Consider the following 20,240-nt stretch of genomic DNA (forward strand, 5'->3'; position numbering starts at 1 on the left):
CTACATAAATGTGACTACATTAAACATGAAATGTAACAGTAAACTAGGATTTGAGCTATTCAGGAAGAACAGTTGCGAATAGTTGAGAAAATAAGTACAATTACTTTGTTTTATAACAATCAAATACGTGCAATTACTTTGTTTAATACAATTAAATTGAAAATATGTACAATTACAAGTTAAAATTTTAAGCATCTGTTCTTTGAAAGAAAAAACTTTATACATAATATTAATATTAATACATGTGTATCACAGAAACTACCAGTCTTAGCTTTTCTTCTCGAACTTAAGTAAGTATATGTACTTTTACTTTTCACATTTTAATAAAAACCAAAAGATTGTTTTTTTTTGTTTATTTATGTGTAGATGATTTTGACATGAGAGTGTGTGTGTGTGTGTGTGTGTGTGTGTGTGATGGGTTGGCACTCCGTCCAGGGTGTATTCTGCCTTGATGCCCGATGACGCCTGAGATAGGCACAGGCTCCCCCTGACCCGAGGTAGTTCAGATAAGGGGTAGAAAATTAATGAATGAATGAATGATTTTGACGTGTTTTTTTATTACATAAGACAACTGTCTAACACAACACACCTCTGACTGTATCCTATATATTATTCTCGCTTGTGCAGTTAAGCTTTGAGATGCATTAAAATACCACAATTTAATATTGACATACAACACCCCAATACAATCTGCTGTGGTGACATTTTTCCTGATTTTCAGCTCATTTCCCCAGTAAAGATTTAATTGTTAAATGCACATCAGGCAGAAGATGGTGGTATGTTTTATCTACAAAAGCCTGAAAGACAGACGTCATGTCTTCACACCAGGCGAAATAAATCTTAGGCTAACTTATCACAAGACGTGAGAAATAAGTACAATTTAATAGTTACTAAACTTTAAGTCTGATTTTTATAAGCTCCTATATTTGGTGTTTCTCTAACCTAAAACTTTAGATTTTTACTTAATACATTTTGAAAAATCTCCTATGAGATTCACTGCAATAAAACTGTTATTAGCCTTTGATAAGTTTTTCTCACATTTCTTGGTGAAAGTAACTTTCAGTGACTATATTTTTCTTTCACATTTGAATTCAATTTAAGAGGTTATAATTTTCTGCTTTAACTTTAGTAAACCATTTGGAACTGGTGTAATTGCTGAACCCCAGCATGATAATTATATGATATCCTAAACTTTACTAGTTTTGTGTCATGTGACTAATTAGCACTAACCATCTCGACCCTACCAATTAACCATGGTAATTTTCTTGATTTTTTTTTTTTAAACAGGGTTTGAATTTACATCACTACTTAGATACAAATCCGAAGTCTCTACTGAAGCATTAGGCCTAAAGAAATCACTGTATCATGTCCTGCCCCTGCTTTTAGTAGCTGCATGCTAATGTAGCATAGCGTCGTAGCTAACTGGGCAGTCTCACTGGAAAGGGTGGGCTCACCTGTTTATATAAGTTAGGCTAACTTTTACTCGAAACCTCTAGAACCCAGGACGCATTTATTTTCGACAACACCGCGATTTTTTTTTATAAATATGAAGACCGAAACGCTCACATTTTTGCTTGGACTTTTATGCTTGAGCGTATTTTCTCCGTTACACTGTGAGCCAAAGGGACCAATTCCTGAAGGTAATGCTAGGATTTACAGAGCATACAGAATAGAGCTCAATGTTAGCATGTGTTAGAAAATGTAGCATAAACAAACAAATCCTAGCTTCGAACTGGTGTGTATGAATGTAGAGGTTTGTGGAAATGATAAGAATGGAGCTTGTGACAAAATCCGGTGTGTGTGTGTGAGAGAGAGAGAGTGTCTGTGTGTGTGTGTGTGTGTGTGTGTGTATGTGTGTGTCGCTGACGTGGAGTGTGCATGCCAGAGCCAGTTCAGTTATTTTACAAGCAGCGGCTGAGATTTTTTATTATATATATAAATAATAATTTTTTCGGGGGATAAAAATAGAAATGTAAAAAAGTTCAGCTGCTCAATCCAGTACTTTCAGATCGAATTGATTAATAACTCTGTCAGTGTAACAGCTAAATTCATCCTTCCGGAATTCCAAACACAAAACGAGTTTCCTTTTATTGGTGATTTTTTTCTCCAAGTTATCCAGTTTTATCGAAGCTAATTACTTATTAAAGGTAACTTCAGCATTAGACTTTACTGCTGTTATAAGTCACATAAACAAGATCCGCTTTCTTTCCGCCGTTTTGTTTCCCTTTAAAGAGCTGAATGCTGAGTAAACAAATCCTGCATTTGCGCCATAAATGAAAAAAAAAAAAATAAAAGTTCCCCTTACAGTTTAATATCCGTTTATGACACGGTTCTAAATGTGAAGAAATTCGTGGTAAAGGAAAAAAAAAAAAAGGTGGAAGTTTTATTCCCCATTATTCACGACCCCTGAGGCACGTAGGCTGCAGGGCTCCTCATTTCATTACAGCTCCATCTGGACATGAAGAAATGATAAAGTTTTATCAGATTTTTGCTCTTAGTTTTAGTCAAGATTTGCAAATTCAAATGAAGCAAGATTTCTTACATGGCATGAATGCATTTATTATAATCATTCATTTACTGGACACATGATTTTTTTGTAACTAAGTTTGTAAGACTGGATGTTTATTTTTATAGCAAACTTACAAACTGGATGTCGGTAAAGCATATATGCAGAATTATATTTTTTTATTATACTATATATATATATATATATATATATATATATATATATATATATATATATATATATATATATAATACTTAAACACACACACACACATATATATATATATATTTAAAAAATAATTTTTTTTAATTATTATTTTTTTTGTACTTAATTTGGGGCCCCATGTGATTCATCCTTATTGCAAAGCAAACACTATTTAGCTACCAAATCAGCGAACCCCTAGACAGGTATAATAACAGGTGTAATAAAACGTCTGGATATATATATTTGTATATATTAATTGGTATATAATATCAGGGAATTGTTTCACATTGGGTCAGGCTATTACATTTCAGTAGGATGTCTGCCTGATTTGACTAGTTATGTCATATGTTAGGGCTCTGAGATTTAAACCCACCATCCACCTTTGCATTAATTGTGGTTTAAGGAGCTCGTTCAGGGGCTCAAACGATGGGATTTAAACTTGTAGTCTTGTGGTCATAGTTTAAGCACAGAGCATTTAATTCCTGAAGTGTACATTATCATACATTTGTGGAAGAACTGCTATTTTCTTAACAATCCTCTTACCAAACTTCACATAGAAATTTAAAAACCTCAGAACGAAGTAAAATGAAGAAAGCTTCATGCAGCTGGAGTTTTACAAGGAAAGGGATTTTTTTTTTTTTTTTTTGCACAGAAAGCCACTCTGTTAAAATAAACCCAATAACACCTATGCACACAAAGTACTTTTATCAGCAGCATCTTATGACTTTACTGTAGGAAGAATGTCATTTCTGCACGTCTTTTTTCTTTCTCCCCACAGATAAACTCCTAATATTAACTGTAGCTACAAAAGAAAGCGATGGATTTAAGCGGTTTATGAGATCTGCACGGCAGTTTAACTACACAATTAAGGTACATAAAATGTCCATGTAAATGTGATATTTCTCTAGCTTTAAGCATAAGTGCATGCGTGTGTTGTTGCTCAAAGTGCTAATCATTTATTTTTCCTTTTTGTAGGTTCTTGGCAGGGGTGAGAAATGGACCGGTGGGGACTACATGTCTGCGCCAGGAGGAGGACAGAAAGTGCGACTTTTGAAGTCTGCTTTGGATAGCGTAAAGGAGAAGGACAAAATCATCCTCTTTGTAGACAGGTATTTGTCTCCTACGGTTGATTTATTTCAATAAATTATGCATCCGTTAAGGGTAATTTTACATTGAAATGAAAAATTCATGGTTGAACTAAAAAGGGCCAGAAACACTAGATTAGTGTTTTTTTTTCTTTTTCATTTCTTTTTTTTTTTTTTTTTTTTTTCAATTACTTTCATAGCAAAAAATAGATAATCTATTGAAGGGACTATGGTTTAAAACAAACTCTGAAATTTCACTTAAGGAAAATGATGAACAATTTTGACAACAGTGGCTTTTTAGCCACTTAAAGTACTTCACATTGAGATTTGCGCTGTTCACAAGGTTATTGAGTTTTGAAAAAAATTTCATGTCGTAATGAGCAAAAATAACATTGTGGCTAAAGATAAAAGATAGTCCAGAACGTTATAAATGTGAGACTTTAATCATGTCTTGGGATGTCCTGCAGCTATGACGTGATCTTCTCTTCGGGCCCAAAAGAACTGCTGAAGAAGTTCCAGCAGACCAAGCACAAGGTGGTCTTCTCTGCCGAGACCCTCATCTGGCCGGACCGCCATCTGGAAGACAAGCACCCACATGTCAGGGAAGGGAAGAGGTTTCTCGGAGCAGGAGGCATGTGCTTGTCTTATTGTTGGCACAGCAAACATTGTTCACTAGGCTGTTAGCACTTGATGAGATTAATATTTGCATTGACATTCCCATCTCTGGTCCTGAACAACCTTCTCCCTGTCTCGTTTTTCCTGCATCAACACACCCGATTCAACTAATCAGCTAAGTGATTTTGACGTTTGGATGCTTTAGAGCAAAGAAAACCTGAGTTCGGCACCAGGTTTGGGAACCTGTAGTGTGGTATAAGAAGTATAGTCATTTAAGTAAGCACATTTCTAAGGCATTAAAGTGCTCTGATTTAAAATAATCCCAGGGTGTGACACTTACTAATACCAAAGTTAATTCCAATGATCAACCTCAACTAAATAAAGAAAGAATTTATTTAAATGTCCTGTTACGACTTGTGTTATTACGCCTGTAAACAGTTGTTCTCTCACCGGCATCTCTTCTTTTTTTAATAGAATCATATAACACGTAAGTCACGTCACTTTGTCACCATCGAAGCCGACGTAAATCTGCGGTTATCATAGAAACAATAATTGTTTTGCTTTTGCTGTGACTGAAAATAAGTCAACATCTTTGTGATTCAGATGTTTCCACATTAAATGTTTGCCATTTATTGAACATCCTACCACTAGTTTGAATCTGCCCCATTTTCCATTACATCTAGTGGACAGTCTTGACTATGTTCAGTAAATGTACTACATTGTTATTAGCTGATGTAGTGAGCTAACAGCTGTGAAACAATCTGGCAAGGTTTGATTGTCAGTAAGCCTTCCATGATAATGTGAAAATCAGATGTGGGAACATGGAAACATGAGACAGGAAACTGGAAACCGAGAAACAATTCCATTTGTTATACCTCTAGTTTCTGCTGTAGTGCTCAGAGATCTTCTTCCTTTTCTGTGTCCAGGCTTCATCGGCTATGCCCAAAACATTAAAAATATGGTCTCTGATTGGTCAGGGAAAGATGACGACAGTGACCAGCTTTTTTATACCAAACTATACATCAACACTGAGAAGCGGGTGAGCATCATCTTTATCGTTAACGTTTTGTAAAAGAAAGAATCGAGTTTGTCTCATTTTTACCCTGTTTTTATTTTTTTTGAGCTTTTGTGTTTTGGTGCTGATATTTTCTCTCCTCTGCCCTGTCATTTCTTCCACAGAAATCCATAAATATAACTCTCGATAGCAAGTGCAGATTGTTCCAGAACCTGTACGGAGCTCTAGGTGAGTTGTCATGCCGTGTAAATGTAGACAAAGCAAAAGAGTTTGATTAGACAGGAGAAGACAATTTACTGAACTGCTTTATAGGGAAGCAAAGTTGCTGACTTGTCCAAGAGCAGTGTAACAACAGTGCAGGTTTTATCGCTTGTAAAAATCTACACTAGGAGGGCCTTAAAAAAGAAATGCAACCCTTCACCTTTCCTGCTTAATGAGGCCTCAGCTTTGGCTTGCTTTGATGGTAAGAGTAAAGGATGGAATTGATGATCTATTTTGCGTTGAGTCCAGACTCATTTCTTCAGAAGGTCTCGCTGCAGGAATAGGAGATAGAGGCTGGAGCTTTGGCATTCTTCCAAACTTCTGTAAGCCCTTATTTCCCTGCCTGCCTCCGTTTGCCCCAGGGAGTGGAATGTGCCTGTGTACACGTAGGCCAGCTGAACGCAAAGCCACCGTTTATTCTCGTTTCTGCCTTCAGTCTGGTGATAGCGAGGTGCTAAGAGAAACCTTCTGTGTGTTCTCAAAGCCTCAAAGTTCTCAACTGGCTGTTAGTGTGACCTATTAAAATCACTGTAAACAGCTGGGCCTCTGGTAAATGAATGATGATCCTGCAATGTTATTTATTCTGCATGTTTATTGGTTTGGAGTTAAAGAAAGGAACCTGTTCTGTTTGAGCAGCAGATTAAGCTCAGATTACAGTTCGACTGTATTTCCTTTATTGGCAGTAGATAAAAGATGACAGAATCACTTGGTGCAAGAGATCTGTGTTTAGATAACTGCACAAATCTGGAGGAAGTAGTGCAGTACAAAAGAGTGTTCTTTCTTTATCCTTTTGGGAAAACTGTCTTTTCTGGGTCATTTAACAACACACAGCTCACACAACAGTTACAGTGAGGCTTGAAAGGGGAATGTTTTTTTTTCCGAGCAGATGAAGTGGTGCTCAAGTTTGAGAATGGAAGAGCGAGGGCCAGAAATGTGCTCTATGACACTCTACCTGTTATCGTCCATGGAAATGGGCCTACAAAGGTAAACAACGCTTTTTAAAAAAAAAAAATCATTCCTTCATAAATGTACATTAATAAAGTATTATATGCCTACTTTTCATGAACGCCTCTCTATTTGCATGTGTTTTCTAGCTTCAGGTAAATTACCTTGGCAACTACATCCCAAGGGTTTGGACCTTCGAGACAGGCTGTACGGTTTGCCAAGAGGACTTGCGGCCTCTCTCGGGACTCAAGGTAGTTTTTTTATTTTTATTTTTGCTTTGAGTCCCCTTTTGTTGCAGGCCTTATAGGTAATGGAGGCCTTTTAAATTCCAGGCATCACATTTGAATTCATCCTTGTATCTAATATTTTATTAATATTATTCTCTTCAACAATACTGTATGGATTTATACCCTTACATTCTTATGCTCAGGATTTTTCACATCCCAATTAGTTTAGCCGGAGTTTTATGTAATTCGGTGTAATATGCTTTAAAGTGAAAATGAATTTTTATTGTAATAACAAAATTAAAACATATTGTGTTGTGTTATTTGGCATGTTTTTTTTTTTTTTACTGTAATGCTTTAAATGTAATAGTTCAAAATCTTATTTCCAGTCTTATAGTTAAACTTGGAGTTATCTTAAGATTCATAAGCCAATAATCATCCAGAATGTACAAACAAAAAGGAACGAGCCTTTCGCTAAACCTTTGAGTCTAATGAGAGAGTGTAATGAGGGAGTGTACAAAAAAAGTAAAGATCTACTCTACCTTTACAACTTTATTACCGGTTATTAGTTATATAAAGATATGATTAAGATATAAGAAACATTAAATAAGGTTACATTTTAATGTTCTCCGAATTCCTATAATGTAAATTTGAAGATTTTACCTGTTGGAAACGGCAAGACAAGATAGATAGATCATCCTCAGTGGAAAATTGTACAGTATAGATGATGAGCTTGTTGTTCATCTGCAGGAGAGCGAGTATCCCAGCGTGGTCATCGGCATCTTTATTCAACAGCCCACTCCATTCCTAACGGTCTTCTTCGAGCGTCTTCTCCGTCTCCAGTACCCCAAAAATCGCCTTCAACTCTTCATCTCCAACCAGGTGAGACGTTATACCCATCATTTCAGTCCATATGTCAAACAACACTCTTGTTTTAAATATATTTTATACTGTCGTTATCCAATTAAAATTTTAGTTTGACATCTAGATTATTTTCGAATTCTTTTATTATTATTATTTTTCAGATGAATTTTTTTCATGTATCGTCTCCATCGTAATTGATTTTTGTTCTTTTCCAGGAGCCCCATCACGAGCAGCACGTCCACGCTTTTCTACAGAATCATGAGGCGGAATATCAGGCTGTAAAGCTGATCGGGCCCAACGAGGGTGTTGACCACGTTACCTCACGCAATATAGGCTTGTGAGTTTTAAAATGTCAACAACATTCATGAAAATCAAGGTTTAAATCCATCTCAGTCTAACATACCAGAGTGTGTGTTGTGTGTTATTCCTGGAATACAGTATTGTAGTAGTGGAATACATTGCTGTCAGTTTATCTGGAATAAGACTCTTAATTTTCTTTTCTTTCTTTCCTTTTTTTCTCCCCACAAAGTGACATGTGTCGAGATGATATCGAGTGCGAATACTTCTTCAGTATGGACGCAGATGTGGTTCTGAAGAACGAAGACATGCTTAAGATACTAATTGAGTTAAATAAGTAAGTGAGACTTTTTTGTTTGTTCACAAAAAATATAAAAAAAATCCTCCAAGCCAGGTTGTGAAACTGTAGCAGCAGCAGCAGCAATCACACGAAGACTTTGTTATTAAACCAGGTCCCAGTCATCGTCTCATTCCTTTCTCCACAGACCATTCATAGCGCCAATGATGAGCAAGCCCGGTCGGCTGTGGTCTAATTTCTGGGGAGCTCTTAGTGCTGATGGTTACTACGCTAGGTCTGAGGATTATGTGGACATTGTTCAGGGTCGCAGAGTGTAAGTTTAACTTGTGCATCTTTTTTTTTTGTTGTTGTGAAATTTACCCTTCAACCGATTTTTGTGGACGTGTGTATTTGAGATCGGTGCATGAAATTCCGACATAGGGATCATACTGTAGACTTCGCTTGGCAAACTGTGATATATATTTTTTGTGTTCTTCTTTAGGGGTATCTGGAACGTTCCATACGTGTCTCAGGTGTACCTGTTGAGAGCCGACATTCTGAGGAACGAATTAAAGGCTCCGGATCTCTTCCAGTCGGCAAGCCTCGACCCAGATATGGCCTTCTGCTCCAGAGTGCGGGACCAGGTCAGTACACTGACAATTTTTTCTTTAAAATGAACAAGATGCAGTCAAAATATGATTGCAGACCTGATGGTGCTAGATGGTCTGGTTTGAGTAGCTCAGAAACTCCCGATCATCTGGAATTTTCACATACAGCAGTCTTTAGATTTTACACAGAATTGTGTGTATGTGTGTGTGTGTGTGTGTGTGTGTGTGGGGGGGGGGTGACGACACACGGACGACTGCTTTTTAAGCTGATATTGAAGCTGTGGGCATAAAAAATAATCATAAAAATAATTACAACTGTTCTGAACAGAAAAGCATCTCAGAACGCACCTCAAATTCAAACTAGGGGCAGATGGGCTACAACATTGGGCTTTTAATTAAAAAAAAACTTCTCCTTTAGGCCACACCCACTTTTTGTTTAAATCCAAATAAATATACAGATACACCTGAATGCACCTGAATGTATCGACCTTGTAGTATTATTTGTGCAGGAGTCAGCAGAATATTTCTATATTATTAAAAAAAAAGCTAATTTGTGTGTGAGTGCAGATCCTGACCTCTTATTTTTTTTCTGTTAAGGGAGTCTTCATGTTCGTAACAAATATGCATACGTACGGCCGAATCCTGAATACGGAAAACTACCAGACGAATCACCTTCACAACGATCTCTGGCAGATCTTTGATAACCCTGAGGTACGTGGATATTTGTACTATAATAATACGTCGCTATGTCGCCCTGTGTTTAATTTTTGTGGTTATTTTTTTTTTTTACAGGACTGGAAAGAGCGATACATTCATCCAAATTACTCAAGAACTTTGAACGACAATCTAATTGAAACGGTACGTATCAGCGGCCGAAGACTAGCTGAAGGCTTTATTGTTTATAGAATAGGTTATTCAAATGACCCGCCTTACTCATTAACACCTTCGCCTGTTGTGCAGCCGTGCCCTGATGTATACTGGTTTCCTATTTTCACCAATGTGGCTTGTGATCAAATTATTGAAGAAATGGAAAATTTTGGCCAGTGGTCAGGAGGTGGCAATGTGGTATGGAGTTTTTTTTTTTTTCACCATGGGAGGAATTTCCCATTATGTTAAACACACACGTTTATGCTCCACATTTTAGTCCTTTTAAAGAGCCATAATTCCTATACACAGGAATTCCTTCTCCAACGTAATACTTGTCGTTTTCTTCTTCCAGGACACACGGATCCAGGGTGGCTACGAGAACGTCCCCACTATTGATATTCACATGAATCAGATCAACTTTGAAAAAGAGTGGCATAAGTTCCTCTTGGAATATATTGCACCAGTGACGGAGAAAATGTTTCCTGGGTATTACACAAAGGTACTGCCGTTTTTTTTTTTTTTTATCTCTCTCTTTCTCATTCACACTCTCTTACACATTTTTTTGTTTAAGGTATAGAATATAACTCCTTCTGTACAGAGATCATTGTCATGTTTTTATACCTTGTGTTGAAGTAAGACTGCACCATATTGCTGTTGACTTATGACCTGCCTCGTGTAAAATTGTCCCGCATTTTTCGATCGCATCATTTTTCCAATTAAGAATTGATTATATTGTGTAGATACGAGTGAAAGTGTTTAATAACCTCTTGTTACATTCAACATTATTCATGCAGGTTGACCAGATAATGCAAATTATTTAAATTCTCAAAAGGCTGGTAAGTCACTCATACCTGAGGCACTCAGATTTAATATATTTAATACATTCTTGTCTCTGGACATGATCACAGATTTCATTCATTCATTCATCTTCTACCGCTTATCCGAACTACCTCGGGTCACGGGGAGCCTGTGCCTATCTCAGGCGTCATCGGGCATCAAGGCAGGACACACCCTGGACGGAGTGCCAACCCATCGCAGGGCACACACACTCTCATTCACTCACGCAATCACACACTAGGGACAATTTTCCAGAGATGCCAATCAACCTACCATGCATGTCTTTGGACCGGGGGAGGAAACCGGAGTACCCGGAGGAAACCCCCGAGGCACGGGGAGAACATGCAAACTTCACACACACAAGGCGGAGGCGGGAATCGAACCCCGACCCTGGAGGTGTGAGGCGAACGTGCTAACCACTAAGCCACCGTGCCCCCCGATCACAGATTTATTTATTTTTATATATTTTTTTACAGTACTGATTCGTACACGTTTAGATCGCTAAGGTTAAGACTAGATTTTATACACGCTTACATCGAGACATTTATATTATATTACAGGGGTGAATCAGACTGTAGTGTGGCCCAGGCATAATTTGTAAATAAACCCCAGAGAGAAAAAGTTAGATTTGCCAGATTTGTCTCACCCATGTCTTTTTTTCCTCATCAGTGTACCTCCTACCTGAACTTTGTAGTGAGGTATAAGCCTGACGAGCAGCCCCTGCTCACCCCGCATCATGACGCCTCTACTTTTACTATTAATATAGCACTCAACAGCAAAGACGTTGATTATCAGGTAAATAACGGTCTCATTGTCACAGAAGGAGCTGCGGTGAAAACACAAAGAAAGGCGATACTCTGGCGGCTGTAGTGATGAAGGGGAGCTGGGCTTTTTTTTTCCCTTTCTGTCTTTTTTTCCTCGCTCTTGTGGGACGCTGTCTGGCTTGTGAATGCTGCATGACCTCTTTTGTGTGTGTCTATGTTGTCTCTCCTTTGCAGGCTCAGTTTGACTTGGCGTTTGTAGTTAGGTATAAACCCGATGAACAGCCGTCGTTAAGGCCTCATCATGACGCCTCTACTTTTACTATAAATCTTGCCCTCAATCAAGTGGGGATTGACTTTGAGGTGAGTGATAGTGGCTTCTGGTGTTCGTGTGTAAACTAATGTGCCCTGTGCCGCTTTTTTTTTTCTCCTGGGATTAATATGTCAGTGACATATTATATTTTGCCTGACTGTGGATTTTTGATGCAAGTAATTGACATTGACAATTACAGCATTTAGCAGACGCCCTTATCAAGAGCGACTTACATTTTTTTATACAACTGAGCAATTGAGGGTTAAGGGCCTTGCTCAGGGGCCCAGCAGTGGCAGCTTGGTGGACGTAGGAATTGAACTCACAACCTTCCGATTGGTAGCCCAACATCTTAACCACTAGGCTACTACATCCCTGATTTCAACCTGAAGCCTAGAGTGTAAAAAAAAAAAAATCATGCTGCATGTTTAGGCTGAAACCGAAAGCATTTCTATGTTGGTGATGTGATTATGCTTTTTCTGCTTGTACACTAAGGTCTTAACAAGTTTTTCTTGCATGTAGGGCTAAATTGGCTTCAGTTTGCATCGCGACTTCAGATAATTCACATTTAAACAGTTCGTTCACTTCTTTTTACTCTTTCATGCTCAAACAGCCATTTACCTTTTGACTTCCTGTTTGTTTGGCTTTAACACCTTTGGAATAAAAAAGTTCACATCAAACATCAGAGGGGAAAAGAATTGAGCCGACCAGATCAGTATTCGTGGACTTTAGCATCTTACATAATCTTTACTATAATATGCATCATGTTTCTGTGTGCTGTTCGTAAATTAAAACACTTTCATGTGGCCGATTCGGCGACTTTTCAGACAGCGGATTTATTTCTTTGCATTTATTGTATTTAATTATTTGATGAATTCTTTTGTTAAAATCTTTGTGTAATGGTTTGAACCGAATCAATAGTGATGCTCTGCTTTTAATTTAAAGAATTTATATTATATTAAGCTGGGATATAACAATCTTTTGTTGATTGTTGTTGAAATATTCTGAAAAATGTAATATACTCCTCGAAATATATTAAGCGTATGGAATTTTGTCTGGTTAAATAAATGAAGCTTTGGTACATTGGCCATCCAAAATTCCCTCTTAATACATCAATGGTTAAATTATTGTATAGGTAAATTATAAGCCTTATAGACTTATGCGTAATAAAAAAAAAACGTTTTGAGATTTGCAAAATATTTTGAAACTTAATATGCGTACTTGTTTAATTAGGTAATTAGCCTCTGTTTTAATTTTCTTTTTGTTTCAGGAAGATAGTGTTACTATATAAATCATGTGTTTTAGCCAGTAGTAAATAAGTGAATGAATAAATCAATCAATAATGTAGCTTCAGTAACAGGCTCATGTATTTACTTCAAGTTAACAGTGTAATGTTGGACAAGGTTTTATGTCAGCAAGCATTTCTATGTGACTAATTATCACTTTCTCCTTCCTCTAGGGTGGCGGCTGTCGGTTCCTCAGGTACGACTGCTCCATACAGGCTCCAAGGAAGGGCTGGGCCCTCATGCACCCTGGCCGTTTAACACACTACCATGAAGGTCTACCCACAACAGCTGGTGTCAGATACATTGCTGTCTCATTTGTGGACCCATAATTCGTAAATCTTTAAAGGAAATCCATGTTACAGTCACTTTCTTTAGTCCAAGACATCCAGTGTGAAAGCTGAGACAGGACTGTCAGAAAGACAATCAATGTAACTGTGTTGAAAATAATTAAAACTGTGCCTTTCATTTGTTGTAAAAGTTATACTGTACTACCACATCTGTAATTCAAAGGCTAAAATAGTTTACTTTGAATGCAGATTATTTTTGTTTATTTATTGATCATTTTTTTAAAGCAGTCACTCCATTCATCTGGTATGTTTTTTTTTTTAACAAATTGGCCTGGGATAACAGAATTATACACTCTTTTTTTTCTTGATACGTTTCCCGGGGAAACAGTGCTACTGTTTAGATGAGGCTGATGTATATGTTGTGTTTTGTCTCTTTTAATTCATTGTTTAATGGTAAAACATCCATTTTTTATTTACAAAACAATAAAAAGTGACTGTTTTCTTTATGATTTTGTTATATTGGATTAAAGACTATTTAACACCTTGATTTTACAAAGTAAATCCAATATTTGTCATTGTAACATATTAGTCTTCATTTGTAGATCTGTTTATATAGGCAAACTACTGTTTGTTGAGAAAACGTGCTGGGCTTCGTCCCAGGCTGTCTTCACCTTAATGAATCCTACCATGATGAATGCTCATATTGTTCCTCGCTGTCCTTCCTTGAGCTTAAGATATGCTGGCAGGTTCCACGATGCTCAGATCTATTCCAGTGAGACTTTCAAGAAGGAGGGAAAATAAAATGACTGCAGTACATAGAGATGTTCTTGATACATGAAGACAGGCAATCTTTGCTGGTCAGGTCCCATCACGAAAAGGCAGTAACACTCTGAATGTGACTAATATTACAGCTAGACATTGATTCTGTAAGCTACTGTGATTTGCTTAGTGAATCTCACTGATTCACTCAAGTCATTTAAAAAAAAAGAACAGAATGATTAGACTCGTTCACTGCTGCACAAATATATTACAGCCCCCATTATTATCTTTGTTGAATTTACTACTGAATGAAAAAGAAAACAGAAGTAGTAATTCTATTAAGTTTTATGGAAGTTCTAATCTATCTTCACTCTCTCTAGTTACTAGGTTTTGAAAAGTGCTTAAAATCAAACTTAAAAAGCAATAATATTTATCATTTGCAGTTCACAATAAGTCCAGTAGGCTGTAATAGTGTATTAACCTTAAATAATAATGCAATTAAACATAAAAAAAACATGAAAAGAAAACTACTATAGAGAAAATTGAACGGTATTAAACATGACATAGTCAATAATTGACTTACTTTTTTTTGCAGGGAAACCCTTAAATGTGGTCTATTACATAATATGTTGTTTCTTTAATAACAATTATAAAATATTAATTTTTAAAATAAACATCTAATATAAATATATATATATATATATATATATATATATATATATATATATATATATATATATATATATATATATATATATCACTATAAATATATCATATATATATATCACAGCACTGTATATCATATATATATCATATATAATATATATGTTTTGTAACCTCCGATCTGTTAACATTATAAATGTTAACATTAAAAACAAAAAAAAAATGTTAATCGATTAAGTTTTTAAATTTCGTTTCAAATTTGGATGGTATTTTAAATTTGCTCATTTATATTATATTTCATTGTATTAACATTCTGTAGTACTGTTATGGTATATGACAACGTATGGCGCGTTATGATGACGTCATAAATTGTAGCCGGAGGAAAGTAGGTAATGCTAATGCTGGCCAGTAATCGAACAAACGCCAGTTTTATGTAAACGAGCTACTTACTACATTTATTTTTTCAGCTTAGTAGGGACAGTTGTGTTAGTAACGATAACTGAGATATTTCTACATCACTTGTTCGTTATTTGACTTTATATATTGAGCTTACATGTCGCTATCTTACTAGCTCAGCTCGCTAATGCTAATACTGTATTACTTTTACTTTCAGGTAGCAGCTAAAGGTTCACTGGTGTTTCTCAGTTTTCTGCTCCTGTTGTTTTTATCATATCAGACACACTGTTAGGGGATTTCTGTGAGAGGAAATAAACGTTGTTTTGGTCCAACATGCCTGTAGACTTCTCATAGTCGCTTCTTCCCTGGTAAGTTGTCAATACTGATTTCCAACATTAGTTCTGTTTCTGCATTTTGTGTTATTTAATGTTAATGATCTTGATTGGAATCTCTGTAAGTAATTTGACCACTTTAACGGTGATGCTAGCCAAGGACACGCGTCGGTGTCTTTAAGTTGGAATATTAGCTGTTTCATGCTAACCTACATGTTTAATTACTCAATTGTATGTAACTATTTTATGCGAATAATAAATATATCTCAAACCACGCCCCCTTTTGGGGTCAGTATGACGTCATAGACCTCCACAGAAATCAAGTGCTTTCCATCAAGTATTATTATTTTTGCATAATAGATGTTTAATGCGTTTATACCAAGAATTAGGAATTAATTTAGATTTAAATATAGTATTGTGGGGGAAGAGGATGGTGACCTAGTGGTTAAGGTGTTGGGCTACCAATCAGAAGGTTGTGAGTTCGAATCCCAGGTCCACCAAGCTGCCACTGTTGGGCCCCTGAGCAAGGCCCTTAACCCTCAATTGATCAATTGTATAAAAAAAAATAAGATAATGTAAGTCGCTCTGGATAAGGGTGTCTGCCAAATGCTGTAAATGTGACCAATGCACAAGTTCCCAGCAGTGGTCCTAGAGCACTGACTGAATGTTTGTGGAAACCTGAACATTATATATCCATTTGTATTTGCTGGACATCTTACTGCAGATTTAGTCCCCTTTTGTTGTTTTAATAACCTTTTTCCATTTCTGGAAATGCTTTCCTTTGCACTTTGGAGTGTGTGTGGGTTCAGACTTGAGCATTAGTGATGCCAGTGTCAAATAAAAATATAAATCAATTTTAATGTCACATTTAAGCACTGATCCTGTGTAATGCAGTCATATTTAATGTGACTTTATTTCTAGGATTTTGAGATTTTTATTAAAACTGATTAGCCATCTTATCTTGGCTTGTAAGTAGAATACTAGACTAATATCTACTGCAACATGGATTGTAGTTGATGATCACCACCACTGCAGCTTGTTTAATAAGACTATAATAGTAAAAGTTGAGTCAAACTGCTTCCCATGAGCTATGGCACATATACGAGGGGAGGGCCCAGTGGGCGTGGCTTTAAGACAGACAGTCAACGCAGCCAATCAGATGTCAGTGTTGTCTAACGCGCAGTTAAATCGCGGAAGTGAAAGAGTATACAGTGGAGGTGTAACCCCTATGTGAGAGACATGCGGTGAACACATGAAGCAGCATTAAATACACGACGAGTGTGGATCTTATGAAGAACGTTAGGAGTTAGTGGTGATGGCGGATTAACGCGAAAATATCAGCTTTGCCCGGATTTTGTGTGTCGGTGTAGAGAGCAGTGTCTTGTATGACATTGACATTGGACTTGTTCGTTTCTGCTTCCTGTTAACTCTCACCTGAAATCAGCAAAGAATGTTCTATAAAGATTTCTAAATTCTTTACTTGTTTTTAAGCTAGCTTTCTTATCGCAAGATTGTTGTAATACTCCAAGGTAAGGACTTTTATTATGACAGTATTTGTATCTGTTTATTTCTATGAGCGACTTGCTATTTAACTGCCTCAGAGCACACATCACTAATGTAGTCTGTCTGTCTGTAATGTACAAATATGACTTGTAGGATATCTAACCATCAATACAAGTGTCTTTTACTTGTCTCTTTCAACCTGAACACAGCAGCATGGATTAAACTAGCATGACAGAAATGTGCAGTTAGACCTGTGTGGATCTGATAACTAAATATTATAGGGGACAGTCAGGTATATATCTACTTATCTAAGCTACATGCAAACAAATTTGAGGCAAGTGAATTATGTGATATGCAGACAGACGTAGAAAAAGGTCTATTTTTAGGAGAGAATATTCCTTATTTATAGCCTGATCATCATATATACATCATGATATGCAGCCTTAGTGGAAGAACATTGTGTAGTTTCAGGAGCTGATCCCTGATCACCTCTTAGTGTGTGCAGTGACCTAAAGTTCAGGGTGTGTGCTCAAGGTGACTTTTGGTGGTGTGTGTGTGTGTGTGTGTGTGTGTGTGTGTGTGTGTGTGTGTGTGTCGTTTAGCATATCTGCCATCCTCACGAGTGAAACTGATCAGTCGCAGTCTTCTGTTGACTTTGGCAGAGCTCTTATTTACCAACACAATTTCATAATTTCTCTCCTAGCGTGTAGAGAGTCACATACCTCGTCCTTTTAGCACACCGCGATTAAGCCCGGTGTCTGAATTTATTAAAAAAAATTATTTGACCCCTATTTCATGTTTTTAAAACAACAGCATTTTCAAAGATCTCCATCAAGTTCTTTTAACTGATCCAAACAAAATGGTGCTGTATATAGAAAAACTGTAGCATTCCATATATAAAAGAAGTTCTAAAAACCATTTTAGCTTCTGTATATCGAGCAGCTCTTATTCGGTTTTGTATTACGATTAAGCCAACATAGTGTATCATGATTGAAAAAAAAAAAGCAAATATTTGCAAGAACCTTAGAAATCGCAGGAATAATTACTAAAGCTGTCATACCCTGTATAATTTCCCATACTTTTAACATTTGTTTAAATGTTTACTTATTCCTTAAACAAAAGAAAAATAAATCCACTGTTCAAGATTCAACTTTTCTTTATTTTACCAACACAATTTCTTTTGACAATCATTTCTCTCCTAGCGTATAGAGAGTCACATACCTCGTCCTCTTAGCACACTGCGATTAAGCCCGGTGTCTGAATTTATTTAAAAATGAATTTGACCCCTATTTCATGTTTTTAAAACAATAGCATTTCGAAAAGCATCTATTCCAACCACAGCATTAGCACACAACAAGCAAGCAAACAAGTTCATCTGGAAACTTCTCCTTACAATAGACACAATAGGAACATTTCTACCCTGACATCTACCATTCTATCCCAATATGCTGATTTCTATTCACCCTGGCTATTCTTATATGTATTATGTGTTTAGTTTTTTTTATTTAAACCTGCTTTGTGTCATGCGATTAGTTTTTTAGTTCCTTAAAAGCTATAAATGGGTGTAGGTTAAACCAAAAAGAGCATTAGAGGGTGTGAACTCTGTCTGCACAGTTGCCAGCCATGTGTTCTGAAAAATGAGGGGTGTTTGAAATGTATTTTTATACCATGGTGCAGTTGAGGTTTTCTGATTGGTCAGAAGGTGTTAATTGAATTTCTATTTTCTGCAATCACTTAAAGCTCATATGCTGACTGGTGATTGTAACAAACGATTTCTTAAATCCATCACACAGTTGCTTTTTGTGCTTTCCATTTTTCTCTCTCTGGCTTCAGGGCAATGTCTCTAGTTTTCCCGCGGCCCAACACTAGCGCAGTCGGCAAAAAGGACAAGCGACTCATGGCAGAGGTCAACGCTTCCCCGCTCAAGCACTTCGTCACCGCCAAGAAGAAAATCAACGGCATCTTTGAGCAACTCGGCGCCTACATCAAGGAGAGCTCAGGCTTTCTGGAAGGTAAGCGCTTACAGATGTGTCATCATTCAGACTGAAGTGTATCCTTATAAACTCTGTTAGATGCGGATTGCAGGCTGAGTCACGGATCATTTATCAGCTCTGTTAGTTTATGGATCAGCCTCAGGAATGTTAATGGGTTGGATGGCACACCCCTGAGGTTGTGAGGGATGTGAAGGTTTTATACATTAAGGAGTGACAGACGGGTTTAAGTTGTGTCTCAAACGATGTACACTATGCACTTACACTATGCACTAACACTAACGTACACTACATCCTCTAGCATCTGGTGTATGGATTTTCAAAGGGTTCTATTATGTCATATGGAACATTATGGGAGTTTCAGCTGTTTCCCAGTCAATGGGAAACGATGTCAAACACCCGAATGCAACGCTGCTTGCTTTAGCATAAAACAGTGTATTTGTAGAATGTTGAAAAGTAAATCACAACGTGGACTAATTTTATAAGACTTTTGTAAAATGTCCATCATAAAAATAACGCAATAGCAAACATTTTTGCTGAATTCTTTTTTTTTTTTTTTTTTTTTTTTTAGACAATTACGTAAAAAGCCTGACTGCAGTTAATATATTGTGTTGTGATGTTTGAGAGACAGTTACAACATCTGTACAAGTATATCGATGGATTACTGGCCGTCATAGTCGTGTTGTGTTTGTGTATCAGAGACCTACAGCAATGAGGAGCTGGATCCAGTCACTACAGAGGAGCAGGTGGCCGAGGTACGGGGTTACCTGTCTAAGGTGGCAGGGATCGGCGAGGTGCTGTCTCGTAGACACATGAAAGTGGTGTTTTTTGGCAGGTATGTGGTCACGTTCAATTCCTAACACACGTTTCCCTGCTACGTAGTGTTTACTCGAGTCATTAACCATCGGCATGGAGACACAAGCTCCGACACATGCTGAGAACATCCAGCAAAGTATTTGTTACTCAGGGTGTGGTTGTTTTCACATATTTTTCTAACTCTGCCAGGACTGTTTTTTTTATTACGCACGCTTTTACCGTAGACAGAGAGCACGAGGGTGTAAAACATCATCTGCTGATCTGTTTCTATTATCTGTTACAAATCCCTGTGTACTGTCAGCTCCACAATGATTAAAAAAAGGGATATGTATTTTAGAAACCTTTATTCTTCATTAGGAAATATGAGGGAACTCCAATGTAATTAAATTTTGGCACCTTTAGAAGAAATTGTGATGGTCTTTACACAGGACTCTTTATTACCCGCTACTCATATTCAGTGTCATTATTTCTACATCTGACTGGTTTTTCTTTGGTCTGGTTTACAGCAGTTTCGTATGTAACCTATTTGAA

At 37.0% G+C, this 20,240-nt stretch overlaps 2 protein-coding genes across 6 annotated transcripts in view; both read left to right on the forward strand.

The window, feature by feature from the left end:
- The first annotated feature begins 1,439 nt into the window (after positions 1–1,439).
- plod1a (procollagen-lysine, 2-oxoglutarate 5-dioxygenase 1a) lies at positions 1,440–13,755 on the forward strand. Of its 3 annotated transcripts, XM_060881846.1 has the most exons (20): positions 1,440–1,640; positions 3,489–3,580; positions 3,686–3,819; positions 4,263–4,426; positions 5,337–5,449; positions 5,590–5,653; positions 6,573–6,670; positions 6,781–6,882; positions 7,606–7,737; positions 7,935–8,056; positions 8,249–8,353; positions 8,502–8,627; positions 8,796–8,937; positions 9,499–9,612; positions 9,694–9,759; positions 9,862–9,966; positions 10,121–10,267; positions 11,275–11,400; positions 11,604–11,729; positions 13,136–13,755. In XM_060881846.1, the coding sequence occupies exons 1-20, from the start codon at positions 1,547–1,549 to the stop codon at positions 13,289–13,291; spliced, it is 2,328 nt and encodes a 775-aa protein (XP_060737829.1). In that variant the 5' UTR covers positions 1,440–1,546; the 3' UTR covers positions 13,292–13,755. The 3 variants fall into 3 exon arrangements, with proteins under 3 accessions (XP_060737829.1, XP_060737831.1, XP_060737830.1); XM_060881848.1 differs by lacking the exon at positions 11,604–11,729; XM_060881847.1 differs by lacking the exon at positions 11,275–11,400 and having other exon boundaries at positions 1,441–1,640.
- Positions 13,756–15,039: 1,284 nt separating this feature from the next.
- Positions 15,040–20,240, forward strand: part of mfn2 (mitofusin 2) — a 16,041-nt gene continuing 10,840 nt past the window's right edge. Inside the window, exons 1-4 of one of the 3 annotated variants that reach the window (XM_060881069.1) lie at positions 15,040–15,060; positions 15,285–15,435; positions 18,736–18,914; positions 19,593–19,728. In XM_060881069.1, coding sequence (XP_060737052.1) covers positions 18,740–18,914; positions 19,593–19,728 — 311 coding nt within the window. In that variant the 5' untranslated portion in view covers positions 15,040–15,060; positions 15,285–15,435; positions 18,736–18,739. The other 2 variants (XM_060881068.1, XM_060881070.1) reach the window with 2 other exon arrangements.

This window comes from Tachysurus vachellii, chromosome 11 (assembly GCF_030014155.1).
Source record: "Tachysurus vachellii isolate PV-2020 chromosome 11, HZAU_Pvac_v1, whole genome shotgun sequence".
NCBI lineage: Eukaryota > Metazoa > Chordata > Actinopteri > Siluriformes > Bagridae > Tachysurus > Tachysurus vachellii.

What these genes read in the sequence shown, in the direction of transcription:
- plod1a (XM_060881846.1), top strand. Translation starts at nt 1,547, where the DNA reads ATGAAGACCGAAACGCTCACATTTTTGCTTGGACTTTTATGCTTGAGC. An exon ending in GAGGTTTCTCGGAGCAGGAG is followed by an intron (nt 4,427 to 5,336) that starts GCATGTGCTTGT and finishes TTCTGTGTCCAG; the next exon opens with GCTTCATCGGCTATGCCCAA. An exon ending in ATTGTTCAGGGTCGCAGAGT is followed by an intron (nt 8,628 to 8,795) that starts GTAAGTTTAACT and finishes GTTCTTCTTTAG; the next exon opens with GGGTATCTGGAACGTTCCAT.